General features: G+C 42.1%; 2 protein-coding genes across 4 annotated transcripts in view; one reads left to right on the top strand and one right to left on the bottom strand.

Moving 5' to 3' along the window:
• LOC134184253 (protein SFI1 homolog) overlaps nt 1-12,168 on the top strand; it is a 24,545-nt gene extending 12,377 nt beyond the window's left edge. The window contains exons 21-36 of one of the 3 annotated variants that reach the window (XM_062651893.1): nt 1-93; nt 777-853; nt 916-1,018; nt 1,082-1,178; nt 1,236-1,384; nt 1,449-1,523; nt 1,779-1,853; nt 1,915-2,034; nt 2,094-2,150; nt 2,208-2,322; nt 2,400-2,457; nt 3,960-4,117; nt 4,179-4,413; nt 8,454-8,529; nt 8,591-8,713; nt 12,008-12,168. The exon at nt 1-93 is cut by the window's left edge and continues 3 nt beyond it. In XM_062651893.1, coding sequence (XP_062507877.1) covers nt 1-93; nt 777-853; nt 916-1,018; nt 1,082-1,178; nt 1,236-1,384; nt 1,449-1,523; nt 1,779-1,853; nt 1,915-2,034; nt 2,094-2,150; nt 2,208-2,322; nt 2,400-2,457; nt 3,960-4,117; nt 4,179-4,413; nt 8,454-8,529; nt 8,591-8,713 — 1,611 coding nt within the window. In that variant the 3' untranslated portion in view covers nt 12,008-12,168. Of the gene's footprint in view, nt 94-776; nt 854-915; nt 1,019-1,081; nt 1,179-1,235; nt 1,385-1,448; nt 1,524-1,778; nt 1,854-1,914; nt 2,035-2,093; nt 2,151-2,207; nt 2,323-2,399; nt 2,458-3,959; nt 4,118-4,178; nt 4,414-8,453; nt 8,530-8,590; nt 9,073-12,007 lie in introns of those variants that run through there. The other 2 variants (XM_062651894.1, XM_062651895.1) reach the window with 2 other exon arrangements.
• Nucleotides 9,190-17,500, bottom strand: part of LOC134184252 (WD repeat-containing protein on Y chromosome-like) — a 13,515-nt gene continuing 5,204 nt past the window's right edge. The window contains exons 11-25 of the mRNA XM_062651892.1: nt 17,003-17,257; nt 16,223-16,384; nt 15,996-16,160; nt 15,886-15,936; nt 15,688-15,833; nt 11,694-11,831; nt 11,498-11,643; nt 10,791-10,933; nt 10,548-10,718; nt 10,437-10,483; nt 10,345-10,376; nt 10,026-10,082; nt 9,746-9,966; nt 9,528-9,674; nt 9,190-9,460 (exon numbers count right to left, since the gene is read on the bottom strand). Coding sequence (XP_062507876.1) covers nt 9,377-9,460; nt 9,528-9,674; nt 9,746-9,966; nt 10,026-10,082; nt 10,345-10,376; nt 10,437-10,483; nt 10,548-10,718; nt 10,791-10,933; nt 11,498-11,643; nt 11,694-11,831; nt 15,688-15,833; nt 15,886-15,936; nt 15,996-16,160; nt 16,223-16,384; nt 17,003-17,257 — 1,965 coding nt within the window. The 3' untranslated portion in view covers nt 9,190-9,376. The remainder of the gene's footprint in view (nt 9,461-9,527; nt 9,675-9,745; nt 9,967-10,025; nt 10,083-10,344; nt 10,377-10,436; nt 10,484-10,547; nt 10,719-10,790; nt 10,934-11,497; nt 11,644-11,693; nt 11,832-15,687; nt 15,834-15,885; nt 15,937-15,995; nt 16,161-16,222; nt 16,385-17,002; nt 17,258-17,500) is intronic.

Below are 17,500 nucleotides of genomic sequence, written 5' to 3'. Positions count from 1 at the left end.
GTTTGCTCTCAAAGAACGAAGAATAGTGTGACACGGTTGGCTTTGAATCACTACGAAACTGTTATAAAGGAGAAAGCATTGGCAGAGTGGAAGGTCAGAATTGTAGCAAACACAGACACACACACACACACACAGACACACACACACACAGACACACACACACACACACACACAGAACACACACACACACACACACACACACACACACACACACACACACATGGACACACACACATGGACACACACACATGCACACACATACACACATGGACACACACACACACACACACACACACACACACACACACACACACACACATGGCCACACACACACACACACACACACACACACACACACACACACACACACACACATGGCCACACACACACACACACACACTCACACACACACACACACCACACACACACACACACACACACACACACACACACACACACACACACACACACACACACACACACTCACACCACATGCACACACACACACACACACACACACACACACACACACACACACACACACACAAAACACACACACACACACACACACACGCACACACACACCACACATGCACAGTCAGTAACTCTTGTCTTGGTGATAACCAACTTTGCTACGTGATAAAAGGCATTGCAGATAACGCAGTGCTTATTGTTGTAGACATGCAGGCATGAGTTTATGTGCTAGAAATAGTTTTGTCAATTAAATTAAATGTATTTATTACTGCCACTAAAATCATCAAAATTGTTTACAACAGGACTATTGCCATCAATGTGCTCAGGATGTAGCCAAATGGGAGCTTGCGGTTCGTCTAGATTCTAACCTTGTTGTGAGGTCAGAGTTAATGTGTTTCATTGTAACACAAATGTTCTACATGGATACTTCTGTATCAACAGGTGTGCATTTAAACGTTGGTATACGAATGTTTGCTTTATCCATCGTTTGAAGTCTATGCAATCAGCAGCTGAACGATTGAGAGGAGAAGCTGTAGTACGCTGTGTAAGGACATCTAGAGGCTTTTTAGCAATGTGGTTGATATGAGCATATCTTGGTATTTTATAGACTTGGAGAGCTTGGACAACACGAACCACAGTAAGTCAAGAAACGAGGAGTCAAGCAGAATGCCTTCTAAATAGTTACTTGAGAGAGTCACAAATGAGTGAGCTAATCTATGTATGTGGCTTGTGGTGTTGTAATGATTTATTTATACGTGAAGGTCTAGTCAATCGAACGTATAGGAAATGGCACCAGAAAACAAGCAACAGGTTTGCTTGTAAGAAGGCTGCCAGTCATTTGGAGAAGACCTTGTTGAGGCGAATGTTTTCATCGTGGTTGCTTTCAAGGCAGTTGTGTAGTCGCAACAAGGTTGCTTTCGTTGGCAATTTTTTCTTGGATTTTGCTTATGATTGGAATACTGACACGTTTGTAGTTGTACGTATGTATGGCTGATGACACACGATGCCAGCAGTTGCAAGCTAGTTTGCTATCTCTGTGGAAACGGCAGGTGAATGCCAACACTTCTCGTCAGTTGGTTGTCTGTTTGTGTTTGTCTGTCTGTGTCTGTCTGTCTGTCTGCTTGTGTGTCTTTGTGTCTGTCTGTCTGTCGGTTTGTGTGTGTGTTTGTCTGTCTGTCTGTCTGTTTGTGTCTGCCTGTCTGTTGTGTCTGTCTGTCTGTCTGTCTGTCTGTCTGTCTGTCTGTCTGTGTGTCTGTGTGTCTGTCTGTCTGTCTGTCTTTGCATGATTGTATTGGTTTGTGTAGCTTCAAGATAGAAAGAGTTGGCACCACAAAGAGAGAACTGCATTGTGGTATTGGAGTCAACAGTTGCAGAGAAAAGTAAGCAACTGTGTACGACTACTTTGCCTTTCCTAGTCTTCTGCACTACGTTTGATCAAAGGTCATCCATACTTGGCTTGACTACGCTGCTAGTCAGCAACACTTTCAAGAGCGAATCCAATGTGCACTGTCTCTTCGACGTGACCATTTTATCAAACGAGCTGTTGTGTGTTGGATAAAAGTGAGTCGTGACGGTTCTAATTGATGTAGACTATCATAGATAAGTGGTTATGTTTGTAGTTTGCAACGACGAGGCAAGCAGAAAGGAAGTCTATTAATCTAAAACGACAAATCGAGGTGCTAGGGACAGTTTTTTATGGATTTTATTTGTTTCAATTGCTCCTTCTATTTCAGTCTGCTCAGTCAGCTGTGATGTATGCTCATCATTGTGGACAACGATGGTTACAAGCTACCAGATCCAAATCGGGTAGACGGAAAGAGTCAACCTTAGCTGGAAACCAACTTTCAGGTTACGTGCTTACTCTGTTGATTTGGTCGTTTACATTTCTTTGGATGATCTGTGGTGATTATTGTTTTTTCACAAAGGCTTGCCTACTGATGCACATGCCTACACTGAACCAGCTACTCTCAGTTTTTCGAAACGGTAAGTTGCATGTATTTATAACAATGAAATGTATACTATACTTGCTTCATTATTACCTGAGTGCTCAAGTAATCCCCCACCCCCTACTTTGTCAATGCTCAAAGATTTCCACACCTCTTAGTCTTTTACTTAATGCTAATTGGTGCAGTGACTGTTTGCTAGATTTGTGTCTGTAGAAATGCTGACATTCTTTACCTTGTGCATGCCTGTTGACCACGTGTTCAAGGTTTGATGACTCAGATATGTATAGAAGATTAGGTTTCTATATTTTAGGTAGTTGTGGTGGCTCTACTAGTGTAGCAACATGCTGTTTGAGTTAATAAATCAATCATTTCCACCAATTAACAACTTTAGTTGGCAATTTTTGAGTAAGACTCCATTCCATACTTGACCATTGACTCTGGCCAACCGTGAGGTGGGGTAATAATCAAGCAAGTATGGTAGTATTAGTGTTATCTAAGCTCTCATCATTGTTACCACGGACAGACAAGATAGACACAAGGTAGAGTTTATACTAAGTTTGAAAAGATACTCATTAATCCCTAATCAACTCGGAATGGATTCCATCATATTTGCCAGATTGGTTTGTTTGCCATCTGTCAGATTAATGAGATGATGGATAAAGCGAAACATAATATTATGTATAATATAGCCGATATTTCAATGAATTGGTTTACGTCATTATTTAGATAATGCGGTTTGGTGGATAAAACAGAGTGCACTATGTATGCTTCTGCTCATGGCTGTGCATGCGTCACTTCGTGACAAAAACAAACAAAACATGTGAAAGTCTGTATGGCTTTGTATACTAGGAGTCAAACTATGTAAATAACCCTTGATTCAATATCTTTCTTGCAAAAATCTGTTACTTGAAACGACCTTGCCCTCATGTGACTGCATACTCACTCAGCAGTACAACATGGTTATCCATTGTCACCACAGCTCACTTGAATTTGATATCTAATCATGTACACTAATAGTTGGTTAGACTAGACCAACTAACCTTATTGATGCTCGGATAGTTGGACGTAAAACCAAACCAACTGACCAGAATAGAAATAAGAAGTAGTGATCATATGGCATTTTGAGCATATGCAGTTCTCGTTGCACTGTCTACAAATGATGGTGATATGAGAGGAACACGGAAACAGTCGCTGGAACACATGCACTGTTTACACTCGGAGAATTGTCGATACGTAGTCATTTTACAGCAAATGTAATATCATTGCACATGCGCATGTCAAATTTTTATTTTATTTTGGTCAAACTCAAAACTGGATCGGTGAATCTGAGCATCAAGAAATTTAATTTATCTGGCCTTACGATATGTATCAAAGGTTTCGTTAGTTGTCTAACTGTGCAGCCGGTGCGCGGTTGTTCTTTACCCATAAATCAGGCAATTATATTTTGATTTGTTTGCCACACCAATTCATAGTAGGATAGTAAAATCATTCATGGTAACTCGTTAATTACGATCTTGTGTAAGTTTCTTGTGCTTTTAGGAGACCTCCTAGGTCTTCAAGAGGCTCACTCTGGGCCAGACCAGAGGCATTAGAGACTAATGAGTTGTATCCCGATGTGAGAGGTCACCAAAGTGAGATCATTCAGCATCTTCCGTCTACACGAACAATTGTTGAAACAACCGTTTCAGAGTCTGACTGTATGTTGTACAATCAGATTTCTAGACTGAATCGATTGCTATGGTACTTTACTTTTCTCAGTTCCAGTTGTGTCAGATGCTCCTGTTGCCTTGCCATCAACCTGTAGTGCTTTTCAACATCCAGCTGCAAGTGCCAGCAGTACCGATCAAGATTGTGGTATGTCTACGTTTGTGTTCCCTGTTATCGGTGAAAAGAACAGAGCGGCAGCTCGCCGACATGATGGTTATGATGTCAATGCATTGCTACAACTGAAACACGATCTTAAATGTTACCATGAGGAGAAAGAGAAAATGCGGTAATCATTGATTGTACTGAATGAATTGTGCATGTATGATGCATGAAATGTGTCTGAAGGTATAATGAGTGTTAAGTCATTTAGTTGATATCAACAATTGAATATTGAGAAGTGCAAAGCTTTCAACCATTGAGTTGGGCACGTTTAGCTTAAGCTTGCATAGTATTATACTTATTTATACTGTAAACAAACGGTGCTTGAACACGAAGCCCTTTCACTGACCATTGTCTGTATTGAAATTTTAGTATAGTTGGTAACTTTAGTATGTGTTGTGTATTATGTGTTAATGTATTCCGTGTTTGTGTATCCCAACCCCTAGAGGGAACTACACCTGAGTAACCTGGTGCATTGGGTTGTTGATAGTAGTCAAGGTGGAAGATGGAGGGCTGAATGTCTAGACACACCTTGCTTACTGCATCTGTTGTGATACTGTAGAAGGTGCTTGTTTGTGCCAGCTACTTCACCAGTGCGTTGGAACAATGACTTTGGCAATACTGTCCAATAATTTTTTAATATATAGAAATAAAAAAAATAATAAAACAAAATAAAAATTAAATATTAAAATTAAGAAAGCAAGATGAAAAACAATGCTAACTAAAGCTGCAATTGCAGTGAGCCTTGGGTCATATACAGTGCAGTGCTTCCGATGCACGTCACATCCGCATACTTCGTTAATATTGAACAAACAAACTCTAGCGCATCTCATTTCAGAACGCCAAAGTCTCATTTCTGGCAGTCTAGGCTGGCTGACCGTCTGTCGTCACGTTACAGACATTCATCCAGACGGAATCGGGGGGGGGGGGGGGGGTTGGCATACTATAGTCTAGGATATATGAAGGCAGCATCTACAATGCAATATAGGATTAGTGAAAGAATACTGGAACAATTTAGTAGACTGGCTAATGTGTAGACACGTAACTGGGCATTGACAATTTGTTTGTGCAAACTGAAGGTTGATCATATCGAGTGATCAGCCTTTGATTTGTAAACCAAACTGTCTTGAAAATATTTTTTTTATTTATTTAATTATTTATTTATTTAGTTTTTAGCCGTGATAGATTTTTGTGCAATAAATATTGAAATGATTGGCTGTGTATTAAATTCAAGTTGTGTGCAAGACTTTATATCGTACGAAGTGCGTATCTGGGTCAATGAGGATTCTATCTAAGCACAAGAAAGAAACGTTCTCAATTGTATGTGTACATAATTAGCTGATACCAACAGTAGTAGAGCCGGTAGTTGACAAACACCAGCAAAAATAAAGTCTTTTGGCTTGTGGTAATCCTTAAAAGCATCCCAAAAATTTCACCCTACAAAGCAACCCCTTTTTAGGAAAACACCTCATATTAAAAAGTGAGAAAAATTATGATTGAAAAATTATGAGAATAGGTAGTTGTAAAAATACCAGAAAAAAATGAAGTTTTTTCCACCGCACCCCAATGGTTGCTTGACCTCTTCCTCCCGTCTCGGGGCTGCACCTTCCTAGGCCCCGAGATGGTGGAAGATATTAGAGAGGAAAGTTGTGCCCTGTTAGACAAATTGCTCCTACAGTATATACCCGTAGAATTGTCTGCCTCAGCTATAGGGGGAAACTGTGTCTGGGGAGAGGCTAGCACGTTGGTGCGACAAATCGTTTTATTACGCGAGACTCCAGGCTCGCTACCGTGCAGCTCAGTTCATCTGATTAGAAAAGTTCTGCTCAAGTCTACCCTAATTAGTAACACCACTATGCAATAGACCCGGATAGGTTGCACCTATCCATGCTTCATTCATGTAGACTAGACAACAGTGCCGAGTCTAAGTGAGACAGACTGAGCTTGTACAGTAGCGAGAGTCCGTTAAAGATTCCTTGTAATGAAACGATTTGTAGCACCAACATGCAGCAGCAAGCAACGAGTGAGCAAGACACCTTGTATGAGGTCCGGGTGATCGCAGCTCAATTTGAGCATGTGGGCCAGTTGCATCGCAGAATGCTAGGGAACTAAGACTGAAACGGTAGTAGCTGCCAGTAGAAAATGCATGATTCTAGTGATTCGCCGTTGACGCATGAAACGGTTGACTTCTGGATTTTGTGGTATTGAAATATGGATATCTGGTCAGCTGATTCATACTTCAAGCCGTGCACCATTCGGCCATTCCAATTTCCAATTATCATGGCGTTGATTGCTGTGCTGGTGTGCGCTAGTCTTGCCTAGTCAGACCCCTCCCGCCTACATTTTTCCGGCAGGATGTGCCCAGCAGGATGTAGGCGAGAAGGGTCTTACTACACGAGATTAGGTGTGTGTGCATTATTGCAACATAGAACACCGGACGGTGCATTTATTCATATCTCGTTTTTGCTTACTCATATCTGGCATAATTATTCATATAGTTGCACTCTTCCACGTATCCATATTTCAATGTTTCAAAAATGAACGTCCTGGCCATCTATCCATATTTCAATAATTCAAAATCAATAGCCATGCAACCGCATTTCTTCAGAATTTTTCTCAAACGGCCAATCAGTAGTCTTTTCTCTTGCAGCTAGCTACTACTGTTTCCGTCTCGGTTTCTGTGCCTTCATATGATGCCATGCATGTGCACGCAATGCTGCTAAGATAATTGGAAATTGGAATGGCTGAAAGGTGCTCATGCCTAAGCATTGGCTTGAGCATATGCTCATTGCCTGCCCACTGCATATATGCAGCATGTTAGTTCTACAAATCGTTTCATTACGTGAGACCTTTATCTTTCTGTGGCTCATCTTGCATGCGTGCAAGTTGCATCTTGTTTACATGTGATATTAACATGTGATATTAGGGCTTGGGAACTGAGACCAGAATGGGAGTTTATTGATTGGCCGCTTGAGGCAGAATTTTGGTCGACTTTTGATTTTTATGTATTGAAATATGGATAGATGGCCAGCGGGATCATTTTGAGTTATTATTCTAGCATCGCTTAATTGGTCTGTGCACATTGAACCCTACCATGTAGCTAGCCTTACGTAATTTGTTCCAACCTCAAGTTCAGCGACTGTTGCAAGTGCTGTTGGTCTGGCCGGGGAGATTGAGAAAGACACTAAATATGATGACTTAGTGTCCTCTTCTGGTGCACTCTTCTATCCCCTGGTAGAGGAATCATTTGGAGCTTGGACTCCTGCCAGCCTGGAAACTTTGAGAACCATTGCTACCAAAACAATTAGTGCAAACAACATTCCGTTTTCACAGGCCTACAATAACCTTATGCAGCAGTTGTGTGGAAGTTTAAGGCTAGACTGATAGAAAGTAGACTACTTTTAGATTTATATGATTGTTTTTGGGATTTGCCTGTTATGTCTGTTTCTGCCTTGTTGTAAGGAGCAAGGCATATATATCAAAATATATAATATATTTGTGATCGGTCAAAATTCATTCTTTCCAGACTGCCATTGCTGATTGCTTAATTAATGGGCCAGTTTCCGCACTTTCTTGATTGACAGTGTAGCAGTAATCTTTTGTTATATCAATCTTCACATTTCTGCCTTTTTGTTTGTGTCGTTATGCCCCTTCATGATGGGCAAGTGGGGTCTTACCTCATCTGGGCACCCACCAACCCGGCAGGTGAGCCCAGCAGGGTACATGTGTTTATGTAGTTTACACGACGATCAATGACTAGCCAATTTTTGATATAGATTGCAGGCAGGCATTACGGTGACCGTGAACTTGGTCAGCACGCCTAGTGGATATTAATGACTACCAGGAAAGCACTGATCCTCATTGCCAACGATCCCCACGCCAGATCACAGAAGCTCCCCATTGACGGAAACAAGTCTACTCTCACAGACATAGCCAAATAGACAGCGAGAAAGAACCAACAGACTCGTTTCATATATTGCTGCCGCCACCCCAGATTGAACCCCAACCATCATGGTCAGAGAACCAGAACTCTAACCACTAGGCTATTTTACATTCTGCCTTTTTCATTATATTTTAATTTTTTGTTTGTATGTTTTATTTTATTTTTTATTATCTTTTTTATTTTATTTTTCTACTCTTTATTGTTACATTCTGCCTTCAACACAGGGAGCTTGCTGCTGTTGTTGAAGAACTCAGGGCAAAGGAACATTTGAGTGAGAGTGAGAACAAACGTCTACAGAAGGTGCATGTTTGCTCATCATGCATTAGTTCAGTGTTGGTGTACATTGTCATATTCATTGCAGGCAAACCAAGATCTGCTAACCCTTGCCGCTGTACAAGAGAAGAAGTTGCCCGTCGTTTTGAAAATGACCGATCTTGTTACAAAACTCACAACAGCCACTGTAATTGACAATTCATGTTTATAGGTAAGTCATACAAACGTATAGAAGCAGTTTGTAACACAGGAGGTTTAGTAGTTGGAATCAAACTCTAGACCACGGACAATGGGCTTGTATCATGACAGAAGTAAGTGTTAGGCCACAAGAATACAAGTACTTGTCTGACAGTTTTATGCTAAAAAAATCTATGTGCGCATGCGCATTTTATTTTTACTATTAAGTAGTATAAACTCTAATGCATAGAAACGTACTAATATATCTCACCTAATACAAGCAGCATTCCTCAAAGTCGTATGGGAACGAACTTGGTCGAGTTCAGATATGTTACAAGAAGTATTATACAAACTTAAACCACAAGTTTTGAAATTTAAAATTTAATCTAATTAAAAGATACGCCCACTAAACAAAAATTGGTGTGTGAGCTCCTGTCAAGCAACTAACTGTATTCTTGTGGCCTTATCAACAAGTATACACAAATTAGTGTCATCACCAGCATAAGGATGCTCGATTAAAATCATTAATATTAACCATTAATGAGCACTGATAGTGTAGCAGTCAACGAGGTCAATATCCACTACATTCTCCTTGATTTTATACACACCTCGACGTCATAATTGAATATAAAATGAAGACTATTTGGTCAATTCGTATAAAACTATTCGCGGATTGTCAATCAGTAAAAATCTATAATTAGTAGGCAGCGGGTTGTGACCGATCCGTCACGAACTTGGGTACAGTAGGAAGACTCTTCGGTATCTCGACGTCTTCAACAAGCTGGAAAATAAACGAGAACCGTCAGTGAGGCCGTTAGTTACCCGATGGCAATTGGACTGGCACTTACCGGCGTGTACAGCGTTTGAAAGGGAGAGCACAGGGTTCCGAACCTGAGGGCCTGCGTTATGTCTACTTCGCCCATACCGTTTCGTCTCTCCTGTCTGTCTCTCATTCGTCTGTTGTACTGCCTCAGATACGTCTCGCCAAGAGTAGTCTAACACAAGACAATACACAGTGAGTGCAATACAGAATGACGATGTGCTGTAAGTGCGTGGACGCATTTACGGCGGCAGGAGTGTACGCCTCTTTGTTGTCTCCACCGTTTGTGATGGACGGGACAGCCGGTGATCTGTTTGAATCGGCATCCGTGTTCTGCGCTTGCACTTGAGCTTTAGTAGAGATGTTGGGTTTGCTCTCGACGTGTGGATCCTTTCCTGTGCGAGACTTGCTTGATCGAATGGCTTTCCTTGCTGCTATAGACACCGCCGAACGGAGGATTCTTTCACCTGAAAATAGAATTTTAAATTTGTAGTGATGTGTATGTAGGTATGGTGATTTGGTTGACCTTCACTGGTCTTTGCGGTGACCGGTCTAGATGATCCTGGCCGTGATGGTATTCCCTCTAGAGATACTGTGGTTTAGAACATGATGCAAGGAGCTGTGTAGGCAGGCAGTGGTGTGTGTGTGTGTGTGTGTGTGTGTGTGTGTGTGTGTGTGTGTGTGTGTGTGTGTGTGTGTGTGTGTGTGTGTGTGTGTGTGTGTCTGTGTGTGTGTGTGTGTGTGTGTGTGTGTGTGTGTGTGTGTGTGTGTGTGTGTGTGTGTGTGTGTGTATGTGTGTGTGTGTCACTGGTGTGTGTGTATGCATGCGTGTGTTTGTGTACTACCTGACATGCTTCTTCTCTCCCCCCATGGATTCCTACAAGAACAACTACAATTTAAAAACAGCACAATTCCTTTTCCTATCTCAAAGCCTCACATTGGGTGCTGATAAGTCGACGGTTCTCTTACATTCCAAGCAGTTTCCTATAACATTCATATTGCCACATACTAGTACCTCCAACCACCTCTGTTGCACCCATCCCCTTACCTGCCCAAACGTCCCTACAAAGTGACCATTCATATTCCAGAGCCGTGCTGTGCAGTCATCAGACATGCTGATCAACAACGGACAGAAATCGTGAGATGCATATTTCAGGTCGGTCACGACACCCGCATGTGCTCTCCAACTTCGAATGTTCGATGGATTCCTGAAACTGGCCTGGACACACAAGCAATGCAGCAAATTATGTACCAACTTGTCGAGTGAAATGCAATATTTTCTGGCATGTACTGGACTGTTGTCGATGAGGTAGTGTTCGATGTCCCAAACGGAGACGAATCCCAAACTGTCTCCTGTGATTAGAAACTTGTTGTCGTCGTCTGTTGCGAGTGCATGAACGATCTCGTCGTCGTATTGTGCTGCACGTAGAGTGCCTGGGACAACAAGTCAGGAATTGCTACGTGCAATTGTGTGTTTGGTTGACCTCCATGAAAGACGATGAACAACAAACAGATGTATAGCACTTGGGTTGTGCATACAAAGACAGGTAGACAGATAGACAGATAGACAGACAGGTAGTCGGCAGACAGGTAAACAGACAGACAGACAGGTAGACAGAGGGATGGACAGACAAACGGACGGACAGACACAGGTAGACGGACAGACAGACACAGGTAGACAGACAGACAGACAAAGCGACAGGGATGGAAAGACAGGTAGACAGACAGACGGATGGACAGACAGGTAGACAGACAGACGGATGAACAGATAGACAGGTAGACACAGACGAACGGACAGACAGGTAGACAGGCAAGTAGACAGACAGACAGACAGACAGAGACAGGTGCAGACACAAACTGAACCACATACAGTAGACACCGGACAGTTGGACAGTTGGACACACACACACACACACACACACACACACACACACACACACACACACACACACACACACAGTCAGACCAACGACATACACACTGCATCTCTAGACATACCACTCGACATGTTGGATAGCAGGTGTGCATGAAAGAGATGCCAAAAGTGAACGTCAGGGCCGTCGACGGACACAAGAATGGCACTTTCGAGGCCACGTGCTCTAGCCCGTTCGGTCAGAAACAGTAGCTTGAACACAGGCATGAATCTACCGACATCGATCAGAACACATCTACCAACATTCATACAAACGTATACCCATGAGCGCCTCTGGTTGGTGCAGACAATTGTTTCTGCGATGTCCGACTCATTCTTCTCGATCGTACCAAACTCTGCTGACTGACCACACCAGAGTGAGTCGATTTGTCAAACAGTTTTGATCCAACCCCACGATCACTACATCAGGAAATTAAGTCGATGACCAAGTAGTCACGTGACCACCAGCAAAATGTATGTATGAATGTATGTATGTATAATGTATGTATGTATGTATGTAGGTAGGTATAATGTATATATGTATATATGTATGTATGTATTATGTATGTATGTATTTATGTGGCTCAATTGGCTAGAGTGCGCAGTTGGAGATTGGTAACATCCAGGACCTTTGGGTCAGAGTTCAAGTGCAGGAGGGCCACATACATAAGTTCCCTTGGGCAAGGAACTAACATACAATTGCCTCAGTTCTGTCCAAGCAGCAAAGAAGAAGTGACATATAGACAGTGACTGCTGATAGTGTTTCGATTGTATCGTAGAAAGTATCGTAGCAAGTACTTAGTGTCTGCAGTAACCTGGGCCCTAAGGGCCCTTGTAACAAACAAACAAAATGTATGTATAATGTATGTACGTATGTATGTATGTATGTATGTATGTATGTATGTATGTATGTATGTAGTGTGGTGAGACAATAGTTGACACCATTGTCTCCTTGAAATGCCACTACTGCTCAAAGACGATTCAGCGACGGCGAGTTTAGGCTGCCACCAAATAAGCCTAAAGCCAAGTCAATGATCTATGGTCTGAGAATAATTGGCTTTGGAAGGCAGAGTCTGTTGTGGCAGATGTAGCGGTCCTTGTGCACTATGTGCCTACTGGGGATACCGATACTGAAAGCACTACAGCAGGTACTGTGGCATACTTGTTTGGCAATGGTACAGACCCGATAGACCTCTGGCAAGCCACTGCATCCCAGTTCATTCGTCTACTTGTTGCAAGCTGTTTGCCTCAGTAGTCATTGAATGTGCTGGGACAAGAGAATGGGTTTGGCTCTGCACACCCCTTACCCACTTTAATCCTTTTGTGCATGCAGGTTTTTGTGTCAAAGACAGAAGGCTAAGGCGTAAAATGCGCCATCAATCGCTGGCATCATTTGAGCGATCCAGGATCAGTGTTATTCAAACAAAATGACAGAAGCATAAAATCATGATGCCATTAGAATTCTTCCAACTTTGGGTCTAACTTGTGCTACATGTAACAAAATGTGTCTTTCGAAAGCTGGATTACTATCACATCAAAGAGGCAAGAGGCAGTAACTGTCATCACTGACTCAGTGGACATACCCTATCCTATCATGTATGTATGTATATATGAACGTATGTATATATGTATGTATGTACGTATGTATATGTATGTATGTATATGTATGTATGTATGTACGTACGTATGTATATGTATGTATGTATGTATGTATGTATGTATGTACGTATGTATATGTATGTATGTATGTATGTATTTATGTATGTATGTATGTATGTACATACGTATGTATATGTATGTATGTACTCTCTGTTCGCGTTGACTTTGCGCTTTGAAAATCTGTAATAACTTCTGCGCCATAGGGCGGACAGTGACGATCTTGGTATCGTTCGAAACCGCAAGTTCCCGGATTTTTTATAGTTAGGGTAACGAAGACGTATGTATTACACAGGCAGTTTGATAAGGCTTTTGCATATCAAAAGTCGTTAGGGTTCTTGACTCATTAAGAAGGTATGGTCTTACAACAAGAATGCTGCTAATAGAGGAAGTAGCCAACTAGCAAGGTCACTAAACGGTCCGCTGCCTTGACATCAACACACAATTGCTCTTGTTTCGCGAGTAGTTGCTTGGTATTTCTGACTCCTCTTCTCGTTCTGTTTCATCTTGATAGCTTGCGACTTCCCTACTGTTACCTAACATCTTTGTATTGCAATAGGACCTCCAGAATGTACAGTTAATGGGATATCACTTAATATCTGAGTGTGGTGAATAAATACAGCTGTATCATTAGTCACTTCTGAGCGCAAAGTCAACTCAACAGAGAGTAGGTATGTAAGTATGTATGTATGTGGCTCAATTGATTAGAGTGTGCAGTTGGAGATTGGCAACATCCGGGACCTTTGGGTCAGAGTTCAAGTGCGGGAGGGCCACATACATAAGTTCCCTTGGGCAAGGAACTAACATACAATTGCCTCTCTCTCCGGAGTGTCAGTTCTGTCCAAGCAGCAAAGATGAAGAGATTTGGTGACATATAGTGACTGCTAGATTTAGATTGTAAAGTAGCAAGTACCTAGTGTCTGCAGTAACCTGGGCCTTAAAAGCCCTTGTAACAAAAAAAGTATGTATGTATTGCGAGGCTCGGAGGATGCCACGAGGTCTTGGTAGCTCCGCCAACCTTCCTGATAGAGAGTGAATTCCAAGTCATTTAGGAGAACTTTAGCGACAGAAAGGTATATTAACCGACAGGCTACGTAGATTGCAAGCCTAATGATTAGTAATCGATTGGAAGACTAACCACGATCAAGACGAAGAAAGAATGGTGGCCAATAAGTTGCAGAGGCCGTTGTCAGTCAGATTGGTTGCTGAAGGCGTGACAGCAGAAGACATAGTGAAAGCTTATTTAAGTAACTGCCGGAAAGAGTGTATCGTGTCTGACAATAGCAGAAACGTGGCAGATTACCTCGCTGAATGAAGAAGCCGAAGAAAGGTTGGTACTGACAGGCCTGATAGTGAATAATGTTTGATTGAAAGTAATGCCACTACAAGACCCACCAGCTTTTGTCTCAGTCAAAATGCCCTTTGAAATGGCAGATAATGTCGTTATCTTGAGAATAGCAAATAATAGTCAAGTTGCAAGAATTGCAAGGCGTACGTATTCCGTTGCACGTGGAAACAGGAGTGAGAGTATACAAAGTACAGAATCCAAAAGGTTATTTCCCAGAGTGCATAATTTATGGGAAATACAATTTATGTCTGCATGTGCGATATGCTGGACAACCTGCTACATGTTATAGATGCGGAAGCACCACTCATATGATAAAGGACTGTCAACAAAAAATGATAAGAATCCTGAAGACCAGCATAATGAGCCACGATCTTAACAAAAACCATGACGTAGAAATGCAGCAAGAAAACAAAGAAGAAAAGAATGTGACGAACAGGAAAGTCAAACAGCAACAGAAATGGAACAATCAGAACAGAATCCTGATAGTACGAAAGACACCGTGGAACCTCTACAAGAGATGACAGGCTCAACAATGGAAACCACCAATCAATCACAACCAGAAACAGTGCAAACCAAAGCGTAAGGGACAAATCAGTAACAAACACATTACCAGAAACAAAACAGTGTGCACAATCCAATCCAACAGAAAGCACAGCAGATCACAAGCAACAGTCTAAAGGCTGGTTTGAGATTAAAGTATTAGACAAGGAAGAAGAGGAAATGGCAGGAAGACTGAACACGACACTCCAACAAAATCTAAAACATTGCAATCACCTGACCGAAAAAATCACCATCCAGATCTAGAACACAATCTAGATCACCAGTCATCGAGCAGAAGAGCAACCGTCGAAAGGAACGCAGTAAGCGTCGCTGAGGAAAAAACTACATATTTTTCTGTTATATGGCTTGGGTCTACATTTGTTACAGAACAGGCAGCGTAAATCGAAGATACACATTGAATCCATTGAGTTTTAAAGAAACCCTATTAATAATTTTTAATAATGGATAAAAGCTAATGGAGACCATTTGCAGAAACACAGAGTGATAAGTACGTTAATTTGACAACGGTATCTAGCGTAGTATGATTGCAATGTAAATGATTTATACTGAGTCTTAAGGACTCTTTTAATGAACAGAAAAAAAGGTATATATGTATATGTCAGTGTAGGTATGTACGTATGTATGTATATATATGTATGTATGTATGTATGTATGTATGTATGTATGTATGTATGTACATATGTATGTATGTACGTATGTACATATTTCAACCTGTGTGAAGATGGCAAGTCCATTGGAGCCATTCTCAACCGTTTGAGCAGCTTCTCCGAGTCAGTTCCCCAGATGAGGATTTCACCATCAAAACTGCCCGTTGCCAAGTAATACGGCGGGCAGTAATCGGCAGTGAGTATGTCCTCCTACATATCACCACATACAAAATCAATTCGAAACGACTAACAGTTTTCTCACCTTGTGCACATGCCCACCCAGCCACGAATCATCTGGACCACTGTGAAAGGTCTAATGGATAAAAATTATATGAACAATAATAATAAAATATATTACAACTGCATGTCTACATTTGTAACGTATGTGTCGTGGATGTCTGTGTATCCGGTTAGTATTCGACTCCATCCGACAGCCAATATCTGTTTCTTATCCGGGAAGTCGATAATGCCGGTGATGTCACCGGGATTGTTGGGCACCAGATTTTTCAAGCATTGGCCGTTAGAAAAATTCCAAATCTGTAAAAGATTGTGAACGTGTTACGATGGGTTTACTCGAACTTTGAAGTGTGTGGATAGACCTTGATGTGGCCACTTCGAGATCCGGTGAAGAGACGACGGTTTTTGCTGTCTAGTGCCATCGTGGTGAGATCGGTGTCGTGAACGTTTGAAAGCTGGAGCACACGCTGTCCGGTGTTTATGTCCCACACGGTCACAACACACTCTTCACAACCAGTTGCGACCTAAAACAGAGAGATGCGGCTACCACAGAGGCTTAATTGCACATGGACGCACACACACACACACACACACACACACACACACACACACACACACACACACACACACACACACACACACACACAGTTAGACAGACAGACAGACAGGCAGGCAGATAGACAGACAGACAGATACACAGACAGGCAGATAGACAATTAGATAGGCAGACAGACAGATACACAGACAGTCAGATAGGCAGATAGACACACAGACAGACAGACAGGCACACAGACAGGCAGCTAGACAGACAAATAGTCAGACAGGCAGATTGACAGACAGGTACACAGATGGACAGACAGACAGACAGACAGACAGATACACAGACAGGCATATAGACAGTCAGATAGGCAGATAGACAGACAGGCAGACAGAGAGACAGACAGACAGACAGGCAGACAGACATACACAGACAGGCAGATAGACAGATAGGCAGATAGAAAGACAGACAGGTACGCATTAAGACGGACAGACAGACAGATAGCCGAGAAGCCAGCCGATCTTTCAAAAGTCATTTGATATGCTGCAATGGTTCTAACAATAACAAAAGACTCCACGGTTTAACACAAGATGTTATAAGCAACCTGCTTCAGCGACGAGTTGTAGACGACCGAGCAGATGGGACTGCTGTGCGTAGTGGCAAATCTTGTGCTGTATTTGCCTACACCCTGAAGTCTGAATTCTGTCACAAAGTTGTTGCAGCTCAGTAAGAGCATATTCGATGCAAGCGGCGACAAGAAGAGGACAAAAGATCCGTGGTCAGGTGTTCTGGTCGTTGGATACTTCCAGCTCACCGACTGAATGCAAACGTATTCTCTCATATCCCACGTCTTTAGAGTCTAGACATAAAGTTCATGAGTCTTGTGTGTGTGTGTGTGTGTGTGTGTGTGTGTGTGTGTGTGTGGTGTGTCCATGTGTGTGTGTGTGTGTGTGTGTGTGTGTGTGTGTGTGTGTGTGTGTGTGTGTCCATGTGTGTGTGTGTGTGTGTCCATGTGTGTGTGTGTGTGTGTGTGTGTGTGTGTGTGTGTGTGTGTGTGTGTGTGTGTGTGTGTGTGTGTGTCCATGTGTGTGTGTGTGTGTGT

Source organism: Corticium candelabrum, chromosome 9, assembly GCF_963422355.1.
Source record: "Corticium candelabrum chromosome 9, ooCorCand1.1, whole genome shotgun sequence".
Classification (NCBI taxonomy): domain Eukaryota; kingdom Metazoa; phylum Porifera; class Homoscleromorpha; order Homosclerophorida; family Plakinidae; genus Corticium; species Corticium candelabrum.
This window is presented reverse-complemented; position numbering and strand designations above follow the sequence as displayed.